The sequence below is a fragment of the Meriones unguiculatus genome, chromosome 19 (assembly GCF_030254825.1).
Source record: "Meriones unguiculatus strain TT.TT164.6M chromosome 19, Bangor_MerUng_6.1, whole genome shotgun sequence".
In the NCBI taxonomy this organism is placed as follows: Eukaryota; Metazoa; Chordata; class Mammalia; order Rodentia; family Muridae; genus Meriones; species Meriones unguiculatus.
Genome location: NC_083366.1, coordinates 39,231,884 through 39,255,237, shown reverse-complemented (window position 1 = coordinate 39,255,237; position 23,354 = coordinate 39,231,884). Strand labels below are relative to the sequence as shown.

At 44.2% G+C, this 23,354-nt stretch overlaps 1 protein-coding gene and 2 non-coding genes across 3 annotated transcripts; all 3 read right to left on the bottom strand.

Annotated features, from left to right (window-relative positions):
• Nucleotides 1-282: 282 nt before the first annotated feature.
• Nucleotides 283-3,204, bottom strand: Pom121l2 (POM121 transmembrane nucleoporin like 2). The gene has a single exon (XM_021656081.1). It carries the CDS (start codon nt 3,202-3,204, stop codon nt 283-285), a length of 2,922 nt encoding a protein of 973 aa, XP_021511756.1.
• A 9,209-nt stretch (nt 3,205-12,413) lies between these two features.
• On the bottom strand, nt 12,414-12,485 carry Trnam-cau (transfer RNA methionine (anticodon CAU)). The gene has a single exon. It is a non-coding gene; the product is annotated as a tRNA-Met (tRNA).
• A 2,343-nt stretch (nt 12,486-14,828) lies between these two features.
• On the bottom strand, nt 14,829-14,901 carry Trnak-uuu (transfer RNA lysine (anticodon UUU)). Its single transcript has one exon. It is a non-coding gene; the product is annotated as a tRNA-Lys (tRNA).
• Between the last annotated feature and the right edge of the window lie 8,453 nt (nt 14,902-23,354).

The window sequence follows — 23,354 nt, the reverse complement described above, 5'->3', positions numbered from 1 at the left end:
TTATCTTCCTGCTATGGAAGGCTGTGCCTGTGTGGAGCTCACAGCTGTACAGTCAGGAGTGTGTGGAAAGGGCATCAAAGTTTCTAGTCTGCTTCAGTGGCGTTAGTCCCATGCAGCCTCATTCTCCGCCAGCCCTAGATGACACATTGGGAGTTTACCTTCTTAGAAGACTTAGGACACACAGAGGGAACACCTGCAGCTTTCACTTTTGGCTTGAGATGTGTTTGTTATAGAGTTAGGAAAGATGGAGGTTTTTCATTGAAATGTGACAGGGAGAGTGGGCTACTTCTTGTAAGTGTGATGTCTTCGGGAGCGCCCTGGCTCCCGATTCTTTGGGATTTTAGATTTTGTGCCAATACTGAATGAAGGTGCCTGTGGTCTGAAAGGATCTCGCCCCACAGAACCCTGCACATTTGGAGAGGGTATCCCAAAGCCAAGACTGCTACTTGCTTTAATTGCTCCAGGTACAGGGGTGCTCTGAGCAAAGGGGGCCATGGAGGGGGTCCCACACGTGGTCTTTCTTGCAGTTATGCTGGCCAAAGGTGTGATCTGGCCAGAAAGGCCCTGTGCACTCTGGTTCCAGCATTGTACCAAGGGAGCCAGGGTGCTTGGGGTCTCACTCTCTCTTGCTTCAGAAGGGCTTTGTGGGTCATCCACAATGACTTCAGGCTCCCCACAATCCATAGGGGTCACTAATCCTCCAAAAGCAAAAGGTCTAGGGGCTGTACTACCAAATACGGAGCTGAAGCCCCCGCTCTGGTGGCTCTGCCTGACAACCCCAAGCGTGGCTGAGCTAGTTTCACTGAGTGGAAAACCAGCTAGAGTGCTGCCGAGGACTGACTGGACGCTGGCGGGAGTGTGGATACTGGAAGCTGAAGACATCAACTCCCCAGAATCTGGCTGTGCAGTCTTGCTAAGGACAGGTTGAGCAGAAGGTGGCACCTGAGTTGGGGACACAACTGATTTCTCTGAAAGGAAAGAGGTACTGAAGCTTGGGGCAGGAGCTAGTTGGAGAGAACATTGCTTCAGCCCACCTGTGACCTCAAGTGAAGACTGGGAAGTACTTCTTTGGGATGACGGAGAAGGTGGCTTTGGGCTTGACCCCAAGGATGCTGTGAGTGCTGAAGTCACACTAGAGATGCTTGAGGTCATGGGAGGCTGGTTTGTGGACGACAAGCCCAAAGTTGCCAGAGGTCTGCTCACACCCTTCAGTTTGGCAGTGCTTCTGAGAGGGGATATCTGGATGGCACTCGTGAGAACCTGGCTAAAGATGGTGACTGTGTGTACAGTGGGAATTGAGGGGTGTAGGCAGGGAAAAATTAAATCTGTGGCTGGGGGAAAGCCCTGGGAAGCTCCCAGCAGGAAATTGTGGCAAGAAGGAACAGAGTAGGAATTGCCCATGGCGCTGGTCACTATGTTCAAATCCATACCAGGGTCTTTGGATGTGCTGGGTGTAATGGCAGATGTAAGTAAACAGGGGGCCGTGGTGGCTAGGCCGTGGAAAAGATGGGTGGACGCGGAGCTCAGTGAAGGAGAGGGCTGCCTAGCAGACACAGGAGCTGTTGTGGACATAGTAAGTGGTTCTATACTGCCAAAGATAGGCTTGAAGGTGGGCCCTAAGGTGCCTGGGGTCGTGGAGGGAGAAGAATCTGTGGATCCCTCCGCCATGACAGAAATCCTGGAGTATGAGGAGGCTGTCACTTCACTGCTCTGCAGGGTCCCCCAAACAGATCTGAAGGCTAAGTGAGCAGAAGGGTCCACAGGAAGCACAGATGCAGGAAGGTGGAAAATTGGGCTACTCACCACCCCAAGCAAAGTGCTCTGTGTGGTGGGTGCCGTGGGGATAATGACAGGTGAGTGTGGGAGCACAGCAGACCTGTGAGCCTGAGAGGTGGAAGATGGCCAGGTGGAATCAGTGACTGGTGTTGTGGGAGAACTTGGAGACGCCTGGATGGAAGCAGGTTCGAGTTTTGAGTCTGAAGAGATGCCTTGAAGGTGCTCTAACTCTGAGCACCCGTGTGGGACAGGCATGTTCTTTAAGCTTTCCAGCAGAGGGCTCATGTGGGTACTGAGTATGGTCTCAGAAGGCCAGCTGAGAGTCAACGGAGGCTGAATACCAGCCCTGGCCTCGGGAAGGGAGTCTGTGTCAGTCCCAGTTATAACTTCTGTGGTTTGGTTGCTCAGCCCAGCTTGCTCCTCTACAGTCGCGTCCTCTTCAGTAACAAAATAACCTTGCTGGCAAGGTGCCATCAGCAGGTCCCCAGCATCAGACTGCAGCAGAGAAATACTCCCATCCAGCTGCTCAGAGCCGCTCGATGTTTCTAAGGGGTGAGAATTAGGACTTTTCCCAGTCTTTTTCAGTGGCCATTCCGGAGTCTGGACTGATGTCTCAGAAAAATGTCTCTTCCAAGCCGCTGAGAGATCTCTGGAAGAGCTGTAAGAGCTGGTAATAGCATTTCTTTTAGTGCTGGGCGGGCCCCTTGTGTGTATGCTTGCCAAGAGGGCCATGGAGGAGCAACTGGACTTCTTGTATTTATGATCAGAACTCTGGGCATGAAGGCTCCTCTTCAGAGACCCAGGTCTGGCCACAAAGGAAACGGTGGACCCACTTTTCAACAGGGGCTTGAAGGCGGACCATGCAGTGATGGAATTCCTTCTACTGTCGGAGGCGTCAGGGAAGAGGGGCTCTTCCCACCTGGCTCTCCCCTTGCTGCACTCGAGGAGGGCCCTGAGCACCGGGTCCTTTCCACAGGGGCCGGCTGGCTCCTCTGAGCTGGGTCCGGCGGAGTTCACCACTCTTGAGGCTGAGAACAAGGGCCGTGGTCTCCGCTCAGGAGGCGAGATCTTGACCGTCACCGGACTCCAAGTGGCCCTCGGGTGACGGAGGGACCAAATATTACGCTTGAGGTAGCTCTCCCACCAGTCTGAAGGAAGAGAGCCCATGAGAGGGTTCCGCGGCCTCTTCATGGGGAAGCGCCTCCAGGCCTCGCTGACGAAGGCGGCGGCATTGGCGGGATCCCAGTTGGGCGGCCTCCGGGCCGGCCTGTGTCTCCGGGCGGGCTGGGCGCGGTGGACGTGCTGCACCCGGTGGACCTGGTAGAGGGGCCTAGCGGGCCTGCGGGTTGCCGGCTTCTCCCGCGCATCTGCGCGCCCCTGTGCCGGGGACCGCGGCGAAGACCCCACTTTGCCCAGGTAGCTGCCCATGCGGAGAGGCGCGGGCGGGCGGTGACTGCCAGCCCGGCTTCAGCTGCTGGTGTTTCGGGCGTCGGCGGAGGTGGCCGAATCCAAGCATCCGCCGCTCGAGTGACGGTTGGGCCGCGAGCGCAAGGAAAGCGCGAGGGCGACCAGGGGAGCTGGCCACACACGAGCCTCGGCAGCCGCGTCCGCCGGCTCCGGGATCTGCGGTCCGAGCGCCGCACTGACTTCCTCCAGTGCGACCCGGGCGGAGCTCAGGGGGGCTCGGCGTCCAGCATCCAGCCAGGACCGGCCGTCAGCGTGCCGGTTCTCCAAACTCTGAGCCGGGGGCGACCCTGAGCGATTGGAGTCCTACAGCATACCTGGGGAGGGTAGAGGCGGGTGGGCTCAAGAGTGTTCACGACGCGACGGCGTGGCGTGGACAGAACCGTGGGCAGGCTACAGGGCATTGTGAGCTGTCCACGGGAAAGGCGGCAGCACACCCTGATGACTGAGCTAACAGCAGTGGCTTCTGTCAGTGCCTCCTGGTGGCCAGCCCCAGCTTCGTACTTTCCCTGGGTAAGACCACAGTTTGTAAGCTCCTCGGACCCCTGGCAGGAAAGGGACTACCTAGAAGACACTTGGTGCTCCTCTTCATCATCAAACCTTAATTCTCTTGCAGAAACAGTGTGTTGAAGAGGCTGGTAGGAGTTAAAGGCGAAGCTAACTTCTCTAGAATAAAGATACAGAAAGTTTCACTCTGCACCCCTGTACGGCCAGGGGCATGGAATTAGCATCAAAGAACTCTGCCAGGCCACGTAGGAGATGGAATCTTACGTTGCACCAAAACAAAATAAGTAGACAAACAAACAACAACAACAAAACCCAGCTAGCCAAACAAAACTCCCACCAAACAGTATGACAAGATGGCCAAGCCTTAGGATCCATTTGGTGGAAGGAGAGCGCTGACTCCCACAAGTTGTCCTCCGACCTCCACATGCACGACATAGCATGCTCCTGCACAGAACCCCCCCCCCACACACACACAGTGCACACACAAAATGTAATTGTTTAATTTTAAACGTAATTTTTAAAATTTTAAAGTGGAGAGCATCTACACGTACGCAAGAGTGCACAAACATTCAGTCATACAGTGCACTACACACACATACATAGTTACTAGGCAATAATCAGAAACTATAGAAATTGTGAACATCCGTGTACCTAACAATAGAGCATCTCCAAACATTAAACAGTTGAAGATCACGCTGAGATGCCACTAGCCATGGAAAGCAGGGCAAGAATGAAGAGAGATGTGTTCAGCTATGAGGTGACCCCAAGAGGTGGTGGCACAGAGGAGCTGGGGGAGGAAGTGAACTGGAATTTGGGTGAGGATGATTGCATGGGACATAGGTTGTATTTACAATGGGTCCTGACAACAGACAACTATGAATTCACTAAAACTACACATGTAATTCTGTTTATATGAAACAGAGTAAGCGAATCCACAGAGAAGACTACTGGTTGCTTAAGGCTGGGGCAGAAGAATGACAAAGTCATGTCCACAGTCCGCTTTCAGAGACCTCCATTCAAGTAAAGCTGCATATTTTGCTTCACCACTGAAAAGAATTTCCGGCCAAGCCAGTGTAAAGCATAGTTAAGAGCTGAAAGGTCTTGGGTTTAGGATTCAAGGGGACCCTGAGGCAGATTGTTGGACCTAAGACAGTCAATGGAAGAACATGCTATGGACAGAGAATAGCATAGCAGGAGCTCTGAGGAGAAGCTATCTCATGGGCAGAGTCAGGGTCCCCTCTTATAAACAAAAGTCTAGGAATGTGACATTAGATCAGAATGCTGCTCATCCACAGATACCAACAGGCACCTCATCCACGGGAGCATCTCTGTGACTTCCAGGCCAGCCTGGTCTACAAAGTGGGTTTCAAGCCAGCCTGGTTTACATAGAGTGAGTTCCAAGCCATTATCTGTGAGACACTCTAGCTAAAAGACTTCCAGGTACCTGGAAGGGATGTTGAGGGCAACACATTCTTACTTCCTTTCCTTCCCTGTGTCCTGCTGAGGAATCTGAAAGCCTGGCTGCACATCCCCTTCCTCAAAGAGCTGTAAAACCCAACTGCAGGCTCTGACATGAGTGTCAGATTCTTTTCAGAGCCTTGCATGTTGTTTCTCTGTGATGCTCAGGCCCTAACTCTCCTCAGAACTACTACGCTGTGGTCTATCTATCCATGGCATTAGTAACTCTTGAATTTCTTACATCCAAAAATCCATCTCAGTGTCTCTTTGGAGCCCATGTACAAAACCTGTCAGGAGTGTATTGAAAGACATCTTTAGCACAGATTCTTAAACAAGGGGATTAAGACAATGAAAGATGCTGGGGGCTAGCTGGACAGCAGAGAGCCCTGAGCTCTGTAGGAATAAGGTAATTCTAATGCTGGTTTCTGTACCCCCTCAATATCTGGTTGCAATCATCGTTCTGAGACTCTCCTGTCTCAATGTTGTATAAACACTGCTCCCCAACTGTCCCCTGATATTCCAGCAAAGCAGCTTACAGTCAATTGCTGAGCAGGGGAGAGAACAGGGCTGGATTTCCTGCCAGCCAGGGGAGGAGGAGTTAGGTTCCACCACAGGAGAGGCCCAGATGACATCAGGAGAGGAGCTGCAGCAAGTGAAGCTACAGAGTGCAAGTATCTCTGGAAGGAAACCAGATTAGTTAAAAGGATTAAGAATAAATAGCTGCTCAGTTATTGTGTTGTGAAGCTATATATATATAAATTATTTGTGATAGCTGGGTTAAGAGAGAAACCGAGAAACAAACACAGTTTTGTAAAAACAACATTGATATTTTGGCGTAAATTGGGGCAGAATTTATGCAAGTCTAACCAGACTATAAACTTAAACAGAAAACAGTTTCTTAGTTCTGTTCATTAAGAGAAAAAGCACAATTTCTAAGACAGGAGTTCACAGCTTCTTGACTAGAATCCCTACCCCCTCAATCTACAGAGCAGCAAGGCCTCCAGCTGGCTGCAGAAAGAACGAAAACTGATACAAACTCCAGAGGCAGTTCTTTTAGGAAGCCCTTGCTAGGAAAAAAAGTGGTTCTAAAAGCAAGCTACTCAAAGCCAGACTTTCCTAGTCGAGGCAGGAAGCTAAATCCCTTTGAGAAGGGGTTCTTGCTGGCCTGACTCCTGCAGCAAATACTGTGAACCCAGTAACTTCCCAGAGTTGGAGAGAGGTCAGGATCCCTTGGGGGATGCAAAAGCCTCTCCGTGGAAGCAGGAGCCAATAACAGAGAAGCTTTGCATCTGAACTGGTAAGGTCTAAAAGGGAAGCTGGATCTAAGAAAGTAAAGTCCTTAGGGGAGAGGCTTTGAGATTATAAAAGCGTATTTTCTATGTTGAAAATGGAGGCAGACACAGTGGTTCTGGATTACATTTGAATATCTTCCTCTTAGCATACAAATAATTTTTTCAGTGTCTATTTCACTTTTGTATATCTGTTTTGGGAGACATCAGAATAAGACAAACTTGGAGAAGGAAAATACTGAGAATTAGATGCTAAATTAGAGGCCATAAAACAGAGGTTGGAGGAATCTTTGAAGCAAAATAGGGAAGCATCAGAGAAATCCAATCTGGAACTTACAAGAACACAAAAATAATAGTTCCAGATGAGAATAGTACACAAAGGCCTGAAGAAATTGCAGAATGGCAGCCCACTGAGATGCTGGGTAGAAAGGCTTAGGCTATAGGCCAGCATGGTCAGACTGGATATTTTGCATTATTGTTAAGGTTCATTTACCGGATAAAAGTCTATATGCTAAAGCAGAAATGCAGATTCTGTTTGGTGTTGCCTTGGAACAAGTTCATATAGTGGCTGGCGTGCTCCATTTTGCAGAGTTTGGAGATCTGAAATATATTCACCAGGTCATATTCAGAATTCCAATGGGCTTTTGCCTGTAGTTCTGAAGAGCATGATTCTAAGGTTACACATTTGTTAGAGATGGTAACTGTCTTGGAGATGCCTTTACAAATTGGAGCTGATGGTGCTTCAGCATGTATATCCATTGAAATACAACTTTTTTTTTTTGGCATTATGACATGAAACCTGTCACAGATATAACTTACAATCCTATAGGTTAAACAATTATGAAAAGATCTAATAATAATTTTTAAAGATGGTCTTAAAACAGACGGGAAATATATCTTCCCAAAATAGAATAAGTAGCACACCTGCAAGGATATACTGGATTTTAGAAAGGACTGCTGAATTAGATCAGCATATAAAACTGCCAATTCCAAAATGGAAGACAGAGCTGGGCTCCGTGGTGCACGCCTGTAATCCCAGCACTAGGGTGGAGCAGTGGCAGGTGGATCTCTGTGAGTTTGAGACCCGCTAGCTCTCCAACATCCAGGACAGCCAAGGCTACACAGAGAAGCCCTGTCTGAAACAAAAACCAAAACCAAACAACTAAACAAGCAAAAAACCAAAATGGAAGACAGGAAATGCATTTTGTTGGGGAGCAGAATATAGCTTTTCCTTTCCTGTTGAGGCAAGAGCATATTCTAAAGGAAAAGCTATGTATTCTGATGGAAATCAGATTTGACAGGGGGAGACCTCCTGAAGATCTTGGCTGCAGACAGAGGAAAGAAATCAAGAAGGCAAAACAGGACAGGTAACATAATTTGCTGATCCCTCCACACAGGAACAGCTTTGAGATTTGACTGAGATATAAAAATGTCTCCTGCCAGGACTTCAGCTATACATGGCCAATAAATCTTTGGCTACAAAATCCTCAGGACTTATCATGCCATTCTTCTAAATGGCATAGATAAAAAATTATTTTAAAGTTTGGTTATACAGTCCAAACTAACATATGTAGAAAAACAAATGGCTTACCTGCTCAAACAGAAAGCAGAGAATCTTTAACTGAATTGTGCTTAGTGCATGGATGATGCATATATTAATACAAAAAAATGAATAATACCCTTGAAAAAAAATTGCATATTTTGCAGAGCAAGAGGACCAGACACAGCGAGGCATGTTAGCACATACCTGTAAATCCCAGTACTAAGGGGAGGCAGAGGCAGGTGAATCTCTGTGAGTTCAGGCCAGCCTGGTCTACAAAGCAAGTCCAGGACAGCCAAGGCTACATGAAGAAACCCTGTCTTGAAAAACAAAACCAAAAACAACAACAACAAAAGAGGACCAGACACCAAAAAAGACAAGACCAGTAGCCCAGGTGATCCTACTTCACAAATAGCCTCAATAACTGTTTCCTTGAAAACCTGCACCTGGAACAATTTCAGAAGTGCTAGTTAGATCACCCAGCATCACAGACTGTTCCCATCAGACTTTAGTTACACTCTGAGCTTTCTCAGTATGCAGAGACTGGTCAGCAAGAGTTACAGCTAGCTTCCTTAAGAGATGGACAATAAGTAAAAGGGTAGATTATTGGATCCACTTTGAGAACAAAGAGTATCGATAAGCCAAAAATCTTACATTGGTATAAATGTTTGTATTGTATTTTGTTACAACATGCTAAGGTATTGTACCTATGTAATTCTTAAAACTGCAATGTTAAGTTCCAGTTCTTTTGACAGCTGCTATTACCAACTGTTTAGGATAAGTAAGAAATGCATGCTAAAGGTCACACAAACTTATGGTCATGTTAGATACTAGTTTAGCTAATTACAAAATTATGTTTCCTAGATAGACAGATAAAAATAGTTAAAAACAAACAATTCAGATGAGATAGACGGGCTTCAAAAACCTCATAGATCTAGAGAAGATAGCGTTGAAAGATTTTACTAACTTAAGGTTCTTTTGAGGATGAGACAGCCCTGCTCCCGGCAGCACCCCTGCTCTACTTCAAAGGCTTCATATGTGACAAGCTGGCCACGGGGAGAGAAAATGACCTTGTGTCAATCACAGACAGAATACTGTCCAAAACTGGTCTACGTGCAAGGACAAGGGAAGTCTTTTATGATTTCTGCTTCACAGAAAAGTCTGACAAATATTCTGAGCCAGAAGGCTGAACATGATGCTCCCGTGTCATAGAGAACTCTGGGGACTCTCCAGGCAGCCAAATAGTCTACACTTTAAGAAGCTGTTTGTCTGCGCTTCCTACATACTTAGGTAATATTTATTCCTTCTCAAGTTTCTGATGGGGCTGAAGAGCAGGTAGTTATGGTCTCACAGTTAAACTTAAATTGATTAAGGTGACAGAAATTGCTAGATAGTAGAATATTTTATCCAAGGGTGCCAAATATATAAATGTAAATCTTACCTAATAGTTTTCATAATTGTTATTATTACATATAGTTTGTTATCGTAAGAGAAAGAGGGGGACATGCAGACATAAGGTTATTGTGTAATTCAGAAGCTGATTTCTGTATCCCCCATAGCGGGTTGCAATCCTTGTTCTGAGAATTTCCTGTCTTAATGTTGTGTAAACACTGCTCCCCAGTTGTCCCCTCCAATAAAGCAGCTTACACCAATCGCTGAGCAGGAGAGAGAATATGCTGGACCTATCCTGCCAGCCTAGGGAGGTGGAGTTAGAGGAGGAAGTAAGGGATTCAGCCTTGAGAGATGTGCAGATGACATCAGGAGATGAGCTGGAGCAAATGAAGCTACAAAGTGCAAGTATCTCTGGGATGTATGCTGAGAGGAAACCAGATTAGCTTAGAGGGTTAAGAAGAAAGTAATAACTGCTTAGTTATTGTGTTATCATTAAACAAATATAAACATACATATATATATAAACAAATATAAAAAGCTTATTATGAAACACATATAAACTAGGGTCAGTTATTTGTGTGATAGCCAGATTAAGAGAGAAACTGAGGAAACAAACACAGTTTTATGAAAAAATAACATTAAGGGGCTGAAGAAGTGGCTCAGAGGTTAAGAGCACTGACTGTTCTTCCAGGGGTCCTGAGTTCAATTCCCAGCAACCATATGGTGGCTCACAACCATCTATACTGTGATCTGGTGCTCTCTTCTGGAGTGCAGGTAGAAGAACAGTGTATACGTAATAAATAAGTCTTAAAAAAATAACTTTAGCACCTCTCAGAGTTGCACCTTGTTCATTGTCTTTATGAACAACCATATATATGTTTAGGTGAGATAAAAAGTTTTCTTTAAATACTAAGGAATTTAAATGAAATCATGAAGTGGTTCCTGGGTGGCAACTAACAGGATAAAGAACAAACAGTAAACTACAGGAATCCAGGTTATTGCCTCTGTGAACTCAGTGGTTTTATTTGTGAAATTTCCACAAAATGTCAGAGAGGAGCTCCTACCCAAGTCATATATATTCAGGTCTTATCTCTGGTTTAACGGTATGTAAAGTTTTGTTTTGATTTGATTTGTTTTTGTTTGTTTGTTTGTTTTTGAGACTGAGGCAGATTGTCACTATGCAGCCACGGCTGGCCTGGAAGTTACTGCGGAGACCAATCTGGCCTCAAGTCTGAGATCCACCTGCCTCTGCCTCCCAATAGCTAAGGCAAATGGCATATGCCATGCAGTATGTCTGGCTTTTCCAAACTTTTATTTGACAATATTTCTGTATAATAATATATCACCAGGCAGTACTGGTTCACACCCATAATCCCAGCACTTGGGAGGCAGATCTCTGAGTTTGAGGCCAGCCTGGTTTATCGAGTTAGTTCCAGGACAGATAGGGCTACATAGAGAAACCTGTTTTGGAAAAAATTAATTAATTAATTAAAAAAAAGAAAAAGAAAGAAAGAAGCCAGGCATGGTAGCACATACCTGTAATCCCAGCACTCAGGGAGGCAGAGGCAGGCAGGCCTGGTCTACAAAGCAAGTCCAGGACAGCCAAGGCCACACAGAGAAACCCTGTCTTGGAGGAGAAAAAGAGAAAGAAAGAAAGAAAGAAAGAAAGAAAGAAAGAAAGAAAGAAAGAAAGAAAGAAAGAAAGAAAGAAAGAAAGAGAGAGAGAGAGAGAGAGAGAAAGAAAAGAAAAGAAAAGAAAAGAAAAGAAAAGAAAAGAAAAGAAAAGAAAAGAAAAGAAAAGAAAAGAAAAGAAATGGAAGAAAAAAGTAATTTTGTCTTTGTGTTGGCAACCTTCACAGCAAGTGTTAACTGCTGATTCTCAGCTGGCAGAGGCTGAGACTCCAGAGAGTTGCACTTTTTCTGCCCCACCCTCACGATTTTTCCTTAATTTATTAGAAAGATTGGCTTTCCCACATGATGTAGGAAAACACATAAGGTTAGAAACAGCAGCATGTAGCATGGTCACTGCATGTGTTTCAGAGGCTGACTTCCAGACCTGGCCCCTGACCTCTAGTGTCCCACATCTCTTTCACATGCGAAACACACCATCTTTCAGGAGGACTAAAGGTTTCAAAATGACCTTTTAAGTCACATTCTAGGATACATGGGACACTTAATCCACAGTTCCTTAAATATTCATTGTCAGGTACAGAATTTGAAAACTTAACTCAGAAGGAATAAAAATCCAGTTCGTCTGGGTGTGAGTTTGAACCTCTGAATGCCAAAGTCGGTTTGGAGCTCTACCAAGGAAACCACAGGCTTCCTGTGACACCCAGAAATATGTGCAGCAAAATCTATGACTGCTTGTTACTGAAAATGCATTCTTGGACTCAGGAAATATAGCTAAGGATATATTCTTCATTCCACAGGATTTGGTATTTATACAGGAAATATAGCTAAGGATATATTCTTCATTCCACAGGATTTGGATATATACTTCATTCCACAGGATTTGGTATTTATTTTGTTTACTGGGAGCCCAAGAGAAACCATGTTTACAAGGACTGTAAATGTCATCGCTGATATGTGCCTGTCCACTGAGCACCCAAAAGACATTTCTGGAGTCAACAAAAAACAATGAGAAATGGAAAGCAACTAGTTGAGAACAATAAAGCTGTTCCTTGTTTGTTAGTTTTCAGATACAAATTTAAGAAAAAGCAAGCCATTAATAAGAGAGGTGTAAAAAAAATACATGGAATGCGCTATCTCCTTCTGGGTGAACATTAGTTGAGTGATATTTCTGGACACCAGACAGGAAATAATCTACATACACAGTATTAGGGAACAGATCTGAGGGCTTCTGAAGGCGTCCTCTGGGAGAACTCTGCTAAGAGGCTGTGAGGAAAGACACTATATAAAACTGACCGGTTTAAATAAGTCTGATCTACCGTTGTCTCCGGGAGCAGTTGCAGTGTGCAAAAAGCAGTTAGCAGAGGATGGTTTCGATCCATCGACCTCTGGGTTATGGGCCCAGCACGCTTCCGCTGCGCCACTCTGCTCACATGGGTAACTGGCTCCTTTTTCAGTCCCTAACGATGAAGTTCGGTTTTCTAGGATTCTCTTTGGTTCGTTTTTGTGTGTGATGTTTCCTTCCCACTCTATGCACCACGCGGAGCAGAGGTGCCACGCGGCCTCCTCGCTGGTGTCTGCGCAAGTCTTACAGGAGATTTTTTTTCCCCCCAATTTGGTTTCAAGAGCACAGGATTGGCCCCCAAGTGGATTCGCGATTCAAATGGACACGTGACCAGGGCAGTCTCCCCCGAACTCCGTGTGGGGTGGTTCCGGTAAGGGCCTCCGACAGGGCTGTGGAGAACAACGGTGAAAACACCGCGCGGCTCCCCCTGTGGGCGACGAGCGCCCCCTGGCGGAAGGAGGTAGCCGACTCCGGAGTCGTTCTGAATCCAGAGACAGCAAGGCTCGGGTACTACCTCTGCCTTCCATCCTCTGAGGTCTGACGTCTCAAGAGAACGCTTCAAATTTAGTTACTCAAAGGCAAATCTCGGGGCTGCAGAAATGGCTCAGTGCTTTTAAAGCACCGATTGCTCGGTAGAGGTCATTAGGGCTGGCGTACAAGCATTCATAATGGATCTAGCGGCCTCTTCAGGTGCGCAGGCGTACATGCAGACAAAGTCCACACATAACTAAATGAACCTATTTTCAAACTTTTCTGATTGCAACATTAAATCATAATAATGATTTATCCACATCTATATTTATGAGAAACAGATGCCAAGCCCACTAAGTAATATTTCCTTTTAAAGATTTATTTATGAGTATGATTGTTGCCCTGCACGTATGTCTGTGAATCAGAGGTGTGCTTGGTGCCGGTGCAGGTCAGAAGAGGGCTTCTGATCTCCTGAAACTGGAGCTACAGGAAGTTGTGAGCCCACGTGGGTGGTGGTGCCCAAAAGGTGATGTAGCCAATGAGCCATCTCTCCAGCCCTAAAGCAGTATTTTACTTATGGAGTTTACACTCTTTCCCCACTGCTATTCTTTGTTTTTGCTTGGTTTGTTTGTTGTTACTGTTTGAGACATGGTTTCTCTGCTCAGCCTTGGCTGTCCTGGAACTCACTCGTAGCCTAGGCTTGCCTGGAACTCTGCGGTCTGTCTGCCTCTGCCTCCTGAGTGCTGGGACTGAAGGCGTGGGCTTCAGGCGGGCATCCTGTTACTATTATATTCTGTTTCCTTCATTAACATGTCAGTCACGAAGGCTGGAGCGGTAGCTCCACAGTGAAGACACTTGCTGCTCTTGCAAAAAGAGCAAAAAACCCTGGTTGGGTTCCCAGCACCCATAACCCCAGGCTCACAACCACCTTGCAACTCCATCTTCAGGGAATAATAAACAATATTTTGGATTCCAAGGACACCGGCACATGTGTAGACACATCACATCACATAATTTAGACTTTTCAAAATTTGAAATAAAATACGATCTCACCAGGTAATTTTACTCTTGTCCAATATCATTTTAACAAACAACAAACAAGGGGCTGAAGAGATGGCTCAGCAGTTAAGAGCACTTGTTGCTCTTGCAGAAGGTCCTGGAAGCTTGGTTCCTCTACCCCACATGGTAATCCACAACCAACCTGCTCCAGGGGATTTAACACGCTCCTCTGACCTCTGCGGGCACCAGGCACACACGTGGTATACATACAAACATGTGGACAAAGACCTGTACATATAAAATAAATTAATATAAAAATTAAAAAAAAACAAAGTTTACCCTTGATCCTTGATTTGACTGAACATATTCATTCTAGGAGGTTGTTTTTGGTTTTTGGTTTTTTTTTTTTTTCTTCTTAGAATTGTTCATAGAGACTTTATTATCTGCAAGTTATAATCATTGGTAGGTAGGGAAAATACATATTTAAACAACAACAAACAGCCCGTAGCCTTCTCTTCTGTCAGCCTCACTGTTAACACTCAGTTGCCCCAAACTGCAATGGTGACTAGCAACGAGGCACACAATTTCCAGTAGGTGTGGATTCGTCTCACCGCAGGGCTTGTTAATAAATAACCTCCTGATGTTACAATAGGACAGACCACAATTTGGTGGAAAACTCCCCATCTGCCAAAGATCTCAGCTGTGAGAGGGAAGGACAGAAAAACTAAGTCTTGTGTTCCAACATAGTGAATATTTAAATGTTTTTTTTAAACTATCTACCCTAAAAGCTCTTCTGTGGCCTGTAAGCTTTCCAGCTGTGTGTTCATCAGGAAGGGTACATAATTTAAAAACTGTTCATATCTATCTGCTTGGAATAGATTAAAAGCTCACCAAGCCACTGGTTAGCTTAGTAAGGGGAGAGTTACCAGTGACTCCCTCAAGTAAGGCAAAGTACCAGCGCCTGAACAGGGACTTGAACCCTGAACCCTCAGATTAAAAGTCTGATGCTCTACCGATTGAGCTATCCAGGCCCTCGGGAGACAAGTCTGTTTACATATAGGAACAGAATCAATAACTACTATTTTCACTGGCAGCATAGACTAATTCTTGCACTGGAAAGGCATTGGAGTCGGTCTGTAACTGTGAGGGCTGGTTCACAGCATTTGTTCATGGGTTCGATAGGTATGAATGTGAGCAGGAACGTGAGTGACATGAAAAACTAACCCTTTAAGCTGTAAACAGTTTGTGGAAGAAGGAAAGAAACAGAAGAAAACAATGCTATTAGACTGCTTCCGATAAATATTTGTAGTTAAATCTGCCACCGTCAACCCAATTACTGGACACCAAGTAACAAACAAAAAACACAAAGAAAAGTAACCAAACAATGGAGAACTATGGTGCCTGAGGAGCTTGATAAAACTTCTCTTGGAAAAGAATGCTTTACGGCAGTGTGCTTGGCTCTACCTTGCCCTCCCCACTGCTCTGGGTGCTCCTTTCCTTCTAAATGAACTTGGATTCATTTGGCATGTCCACTGGGCATCTATCATCTTTTCTCATGAAGGTGAATTCTGAAGGATCTAGTGACTCTGTCACAGGAATCATATAAGCGATTTCCAACATCCGTTCAAAGGAGCGAAGAGCAGCTATGGCTGTAACACAGTGCTAGCCTAGAGCATGAGGCTCTGTGGTCAGTCCCCCAATGCATATAACTAGAGAAGAGTTAAAAGAAAAAGTACACACACACACTTTTTTTTAGTTGTGAAAGATTGTTAACTGACTCTTCATCCACTTGTATTCAAAGTGCTAGTCTCTGATTCCAAAAGAACTTTATACGAAACAAAAACAAAGTTTACCCTTGATCCTTGATTTGACTGAACATATTCATTCTAGGAGGTTGTTTTTGGTTTTTGGTTTTTTTTTTTTTTTCTTCTTAGAATTGTTCATAGAGACTTTATTATCTGCAAGTTATAATCATTGGTAGGTAGGGAAAATACATATTTAAACAACAACAAACAGCCCGTAGCCTTCTCTTCTGTCAGCCTCACTGTTAACACTCAGTTGCCCCAAACTGCAATGGTGACGAGTAAAATGTCACTATTTTTTTTTCTTGATCTTCCCTCCACATAAAATGCACAGTCAGTTCTCACATCCACAGACAGATCCAGCAACCACAGAGCCAAACAACCACGGATTGAAACATTTCTGAAAGATGAGTGTGCTGAACATATAAACTGTTTGTTCATTAATTCCTGACAGTGAAGTATCCAACTACTTACAAAGCACTTATATAGGATGAAAATACAAGATGTATAGGAAACTGCATGAATTCATCCCGGGAGACATGAAAACAATGTCTATCCACTCCTCATGAGGCCCTAACCACAAAGCAGGGTACAGTTCCACTGTCTGGAAAACAGTGAGTTTATTGGGCTTACAGAGTATGGGTGAGGGGTGCCAACATGGGCGCCAAAGCAGGTGCACTGGAAAGTTTCCACCCAGCACGGGTGATGGCTCCCCTAAGCTGCATAGATGGAGCCCTTTCCTGACAGTTCACCTTCCCCAGGTTATATACTCTAACCATTCCCCAAGACCCTTAACGCAACAGGCAATTTGGATGGAAATGCACAGAAATGGCTGGGAGGAGTGTCTGGGAGGAAACTCAAGGAAAGGCCTAGTGATACTCTTTATCTCCTTCTTTGAGGAACTCTTGACAACCTAAAGCCCAATCATGATGGACTCTTGAAAGCAGTCACAACTGATGTGATGAAAATATGGGCTGTACTGCTTAAATGAAAGTGTTCTACAACAGACCCACACACAAAGGCTACAATGTTTTATGAAAGAGATTTGAGTAACCACAAATATGCTGTATTTCTGTGTTATACAAGTAATTCTTCTAGCACAGGAAAAAACGATCCTGCAGATAAAGTTCTTGTTGTGTAACCCTCAGAGACCGAATCTGGTCCCCAGAATCTGCATAAAGCTTAAAAGAGAGAGGCCAGGCATGGTGGTGCACACCTTTAATCCCAGCGCTCAGAAGGCAGAGGCAGGCAGATCTCCATGAATCTGAGGCCAATCTGGTCCACAAAGTGAGTTCCAGGACAGCCAGGGCTGTTATACAGAGAAACCCTGTCAAAACAAAACAACAACAACAAAAAAGACTGAAGTAGAGAAACAACACCACGAAGTTCTTCAAAGTTGTTCATTTAGTTCATTTACAGACATTTGTCTACACACACATCATGCATACACACACTAATAAATGAATATTTTAAAATATGTACAATGTGAAATACATTCCAGATTTTGAAGTATTTAAATAAAAAATAGAAAGTATCTAATTTATAAATACTGATTATACATAGAAATATTTTGAATGTGTGGGACTGAATAAATAATATTAATTATTAATGAATTCCCTCTGTTTTCATTAAGTTTTAATTTTTATAACCTGTTTACTAGAAAACTCAAAGTCACAGAGGCAATCTGCTTTATATTTCTATATCTCAGGAATGATGTTAAAAAAAAAACTTGTTGAAGGCTACAGAGCTGGTTTGTATATATAGGCTACTGATTTTTTTTTTAAGATTTACTTAATTTATGTAGATGAGTGCTCTATCTGCATGTGCACGTGCCTGTCACTTTTTTTTTTTTTTTTTTTAGTTAATTTTGTATCCAGCCACTTTGCTGAAAGTGTTTATCAGCTGTAGGAGTCCCCTGGTAGAACTTTTGGAGTTGCCTATGTGTACTAATATATCTGCCAATAGCGATACTTTGACTTCTTCCTTTCCAATTTGTATCCCCTTGATCTCCTTTAGCTGTCTTACTGCTCTAGCTAGAACTTCAAATACTATATTGAAGATACACAGAGATCGGGCAGCTTTGCCTTGTGCCTGATTTCAGTGGGATTGCTTTAAGTTTCTTTACATTTAATTTGATATTGGTTATCATCTTGCTGTGTACTATCTTTATTAGTACACAGGTACTTTTTAGGTATGTGCTTTGCATCCATGATCTCTCCCAGACTTTTATCATGAAGGGGTGTTGGATTTTGACAAAGGCTTTTTGAGCATCTAATAAGGTGATCATGTGGGTTTTTCTTTCCGTTTGTTATATGGTGGATTACATTGATGAATTTTTGCATGTTGAACCATCCCTGCATCTGTAGGAGGGAGCCTACTTGATTATGGTGGATGATGTTTTTGAAGTTTTCTTGAGCATTTTTTGCATCTATTTTAAGAAAGAAAATTGGTCTGAAATTTTCTTTGTTGAGTCCTTGTGTGGTTTAGTTATCAGGGTGACTGTGGCCTCATAAAATGAATCTGGCAATGTTTCTTCTGTTTCTTTTCTGTGGAATAATTTGAGGAGTATTGGCCATGCTGATTAGAGCAGCCAAAGGTTTTTTTTTTAATTTTTTATTAATAGTCTTCAATACTTTGATAGCTGAACGTTGGTGGTCCCACTGAGGATGAGGAAGTGGCCAGATTTGGTGGCTAGCTTTAGGAATGTAATCTAATGGCTTTACCATGGCAGAAGGAATGAAGGAGAAAGGCAAGCCTGCTAGAGCCATGTTTGCCATGCTGGAGCTGGCTAGAGTCCATGCTGCCTCCTGCCTGAGGCTGGTCTTATATTCCTTTCAGGCTTTCTTTTTGGTTTGTTTATTGGAGACGAGGTTTCTGTGTAGCCCTGGCTGTCCTGGAACTCACTCTGTAGACCAGGCTGTCCTCAAACTCAGAGATCCAACTGCCTCTGCCTCCTGAGTGCTGAGGGGATTAAAGTGTCCATCAGCCTGCGCCTGGCTTCCTTTTGGATTTTAACCTCCCCTCTTCCAATGACTTATTTTATTGCTTAAGTGAGTGTAGATAAATATTTACTATGAAGGGGAAAACAACACAAGCATCTTCAGGGGCTGGAGAGATGGCTCAAAGGTTAAGAGCATTTATTGCCTGACAGGGGACCTGAGTTCAGGTCTAGCACCCACACAGTGGTTCACAACACTCTGTAACTCCAGTTTCAGGGGATCTGACACCCTCCTTAAACTTCTGTGTGTATCAGGCAGGCACCAGGTACACAGGTATGTACACTATGTATGCATACATACATGTACAATACTCATACACACAAAATAAATCTTTTGAGCTGGGTATGCTAGTACACATACTTAATCCTAGCACTCAAGAGACAGAAGCAGGCATGGATCCCTGAGTTTGAGGCCAGCCTGGTCTATGAAGCAAATTCCAGGACAGCAAGGGCTACACAGAGAGATCCTGTCTCAAATAACAAAACACAAAACAAAACGAATTTTTTTGTTTGGTTGTTTTTTGTTTTTTTGTTTTGAGACAGGGTCTCACTCTGTAACCCTGAGGAGCCTGGAACTCTCTATGCAGACCAGGCTGGCCTTGAACTCACACAGATCTTCCTGAGCACTAGGATTAAAGGTAGGTGTCACCTTGCCCTTCAAAAAATAAAATGCATCTGAATGCACATGCTACCTTTATCACCATGCTAATTTCCTCTAACATGACCACATTTTGATCCCTTTAGACTATTTTCTCTATTTTTTTTTGTCATGCCATCTTTCCTCCGAAGACTTAACCTGTCTCCCTAAAACCCCACTATAGATTCTCTTAAATGAAAACAAAACTGCAGAGCCCCTCTATCATTCGGTGTGGTGGAATGAAATGTCCCCCACAGCCTTGGGCATTTGAATACTTTCTTCCCTGTTGGTGGGACCGTGTGGATAGTTTGAAAGGTCTGGCCTTGTTGGAGGACAGATGTCACTGCAGGTGGGCTTTGAGGTTTCAAAAGCCACCTGACATTTCTCAGTTCACTCTCTCTGCTCCCTGCTGCCCCAGGAGCTTTCCATGCCATAAGGGACTCACTCCCTAGAACCATAAGGCCAAATAATCTTTTCTTTTATAATTTCCCTTGGTCATGGTGTTTTATCACTTGTAAAAGAGTGAGTAATATAGGTAGGGAAAAAAATAAATTCAATCCTGACAACATAAGGGTCCTATAAAGCACATTTAAGACACAGTGAAAAGCCCCCATCCTTGTGTTCCATTTGTCTAGAAGCCCCCAGTAACCACCATTTTTGGTTGGAGTTTTTTTCCAGAGTTTCGCTGTAGATAGAAACACACATACTCAGTTTTGACACATAGACTGTTACAACCAAAAGTTCTGATCCCCACATAGAGCTGACTCTTACCACTGCTTCCCAGTGGTCTCCACCTGGCCCCATAACCAACATGCTCATCTTTAACCTACCGGCTCCAGTGCTACATAGTTACCATCTAGGGAGCTTTGTCAGCTTCCTTTTCTCTACAATTAAAGAATTAGAAGGGGGGGGGGAATCTCTAGCCCGACAAGCAGCATTGGGGTAGATCCCAGACACCACAGACAGAATCAACTGGTAAATAAAGGCTTTTGTTTGGGGTGAGGAAACATGTGACACAAGCTCACACAAAGATCCTCTCTGCAAAGCAAAGGGATGACTCAAGAAGTGGAATTCTGGTCTCTCCTTGAAGGTTGGGGTTTTTTAATGGTTAAACCCTTACCTTTTCAGGCTAAGGCGTAGTAATAGCTTTTTTTAAATTGCTAGGTATTTATTTATGCTTCATATCCATTGAACATGTTTTTTCCAATTAAACTGCTTGGGTTTGCTATCAGTTCCTCCCTGGGACTCTGCCTAGAGGAGTGAATGAGAGACTAAACATGAACAGCCCTGAAAACATCATGTTCTACCAACATCAATTGACACTTGGGTTCCTGATTTTCTTGGGAACCATGAGGGCCATCAAATTCTCAGAACTATGGCTCTAGAATCCCTTTGCCATGGACTGGTTTTCAGAGCTACATTTCTCAGTGGCTGGTTTAAGGATGACTCCTGTTTAGGAGATTCCATGGCCCAGGCATCTGGAAGCCTATTGGAGACAGAGGGTGTGTCCCCGAGAAGATCCAGAAACAAGTCTGACTTTACTCTGAGATGGCTTCTGTTGCCCTGAGCCTTCTGTCCCCCTTCCACATCCTTCTCTAGCCACATTCAGCTTGATTTATTATATGTGTTTTTCCTGCTTATATGTCTGGAGGGCACTGGAACCTCGGGAACTGAACTCACAGATAGTTGTGAGCCTAGTAGATACTGGGAACCAAACCTGGGCCCTCTGGAAGAGCAACAAATATTCTTAACCACTGAGCTATCTCTCCGGCCTCTAATCAGAGTTTAAAAGAGGGAAAGTTAATGGACTTTCTGCCGTATTTCTTAAACATTTATTGACTGTCGGCATCTTCCAGCACTAACAAACTAGAGGATGGAAGATGAAGAATTATGTGGGGCTTTACAGTGAGTCTTTCTCTATTCTAGCACCCATGCATGTTCATTTATGTGGGCTTGTAGCAAAGCCAGAGTTTCCATAGGAAAATAATCTGTAAACCAGGCTGGCCTCAAACTCAGTTATCCACCAACCTCTGCTTCCTGGGCCCTGGGATTAAAGATTTGTAACCACCACTGCCCAGATGACAATCTTGATTTCTAACACCCATGCGTGATGACTTCCAGTTGAAAACCTGAGCCGGAGTCGTAAAAGAACTCAAAAGACAGGTTGATGAATGGTCATAGTGTTGCAGCTATTTGAAACAAAGCTGCAGCAATCTTTGTATTCAGTGCCCATTTTGTTTATAAGGTGAAATTAAGTTCAAAATTTTAAGCTTTTCAACTCTGCTTCTTGGAAGCAGTTGTTTATACCTGGTACTAGCAGACCATGCCAGAGGGTAGAACTGAGCTGACCTTATATTTTACTGTGATTCAATAATGTTATAGCTCATGCTTTGTTATCTCTTTGCTTGGCTACACTCTGGGTGCACCATTCTTATCTACACATCCAGTTATAGAAGACCCTAAGCCCTGCCTCACTTACCTCATCTTAAAGGTTAGGTGATAATACTTTGTCTAGTTAGCCAAAAATGTAATACTGCTCTGTACAGTTGGCCAAAATGTGTTACTGTCCTCCCCATGTCTTTTGGATTTGCTTCTTTCTATAAAAACCCTGCTGTGAGACCTAGTCAATGTCACCGTTAGGCTCCCGAATTCCTGCATCCCTGGTCTACTCAGCCTTGGGGTATTGTGTTCAATATTCAATAAACCATTTGTATCTGAGACCGGAGTCTGAGTGGTTTGTGTGTCTCTTCTTGAACCAGAAGAGCAGAGGATGTCCTCACCTTATCGTGGTCTAGAACTAGAGAGCTGGCTCAGTGGTTGGGAGTGCCTAGTGCTCACTGCCCCTGAAATGGGCAGTAGATCAGCACCCACCGTGGAAAGCTCACAGCTGCCTGTCCCAGGCCCTTTTCTGGCCTAGTGCACCTACACACGCCACTCACTCACACACATAAAAATAAATCTTCACTTCGGTGACAAAAAAAAAAAAAAAGACTAAATTTGGAATACAGAGAAAATTGCCAATGCCCTTGTACATCCTTCTTGCTTGCTACATACTTAATTTATTCATTCAAAGCTGAAAGCGTGGCTAATATAGATCATCTTCTAGAATGTACAATACTCTGTTACCTGATTCTGATACAAGGAAACCAAGTGTAAGTGAGAGAACTTCAGGCTGGGGCTCAGTTTTTGCACTTTGGTGAAGAAGCTAATCAACCTGCCTTGCAGAGCTTGAGAGACTCTCTCTATATAAACAGGATGACACTTGGTAGCTGCATCGTGTAGACTGAACAAATGTGAGCAGCCAAAGAGGACAAACAACTAACTGAAGGGGCGGGTACTCAAGTCTAGGTCAATTGTTCTTTCCAGGGTTCAAGTCAAAGTTCAGCAGCCAGGCATGGTGGCACATGCCTAATCCCAGCACTCAAGAGGCAAAGCTGGGCAGATGTCTGTGAGTTCAGGGCCAGCCTGGTCTATATAAATTCTAGGACAGCCAGAGCAACATAATAGAGATTATGTCTCAAAAAGTGAGGACTAGAATTTTTCTTTTTTCTTTCTTTTTTCTTTTTTTTTTTTTTTTTTTTGAGAAAAATGTGAAACCTGAGTCCCCTACCCTGGGCCAACTGAATGAGTCTTAAGTGCAGCCTTGGCACTAGAATTTTTTGTTGTCAGTTGTTGTGACTGGATCACCCCCAAATTCATAAGGTGAGAACTCGTTCCCCGAAATGTGTTATTAGGATGAGGGTACAGAAGATTCAAGCATAGACTACTCTAGAACAGGATTGTATAAAAATCTTTTTCTGTTTTCTGCCATGTAAAAAAACGTAAAAGTGGACCCTCTCTAGACTGACCTCCAGAACTGTGAGAAATGAAACTGTTGCTTAAACCATACCAGGTCTACTTGTTACTGCAACACCAACCAAGAAACCATGTCCGACCAGGTTAAATACTAGTATACACCATAGAAGCTGACCTCTAGAGTTGTAACTCCTAGAAAAATCTATTTTAAAGTTGGAAGAGGAGATACTGATTTTTTGAGATAAGGATTCA

Coding starts and splice junctions, on each gene's coding strand:
- Pom121l2 (XM_021656081.1), bottom strand. CDS start 3,204: ATGGGCAGCTACCTGGGCAAAGTGGGGTCTTCGCCGCGGTCCCCGGCA.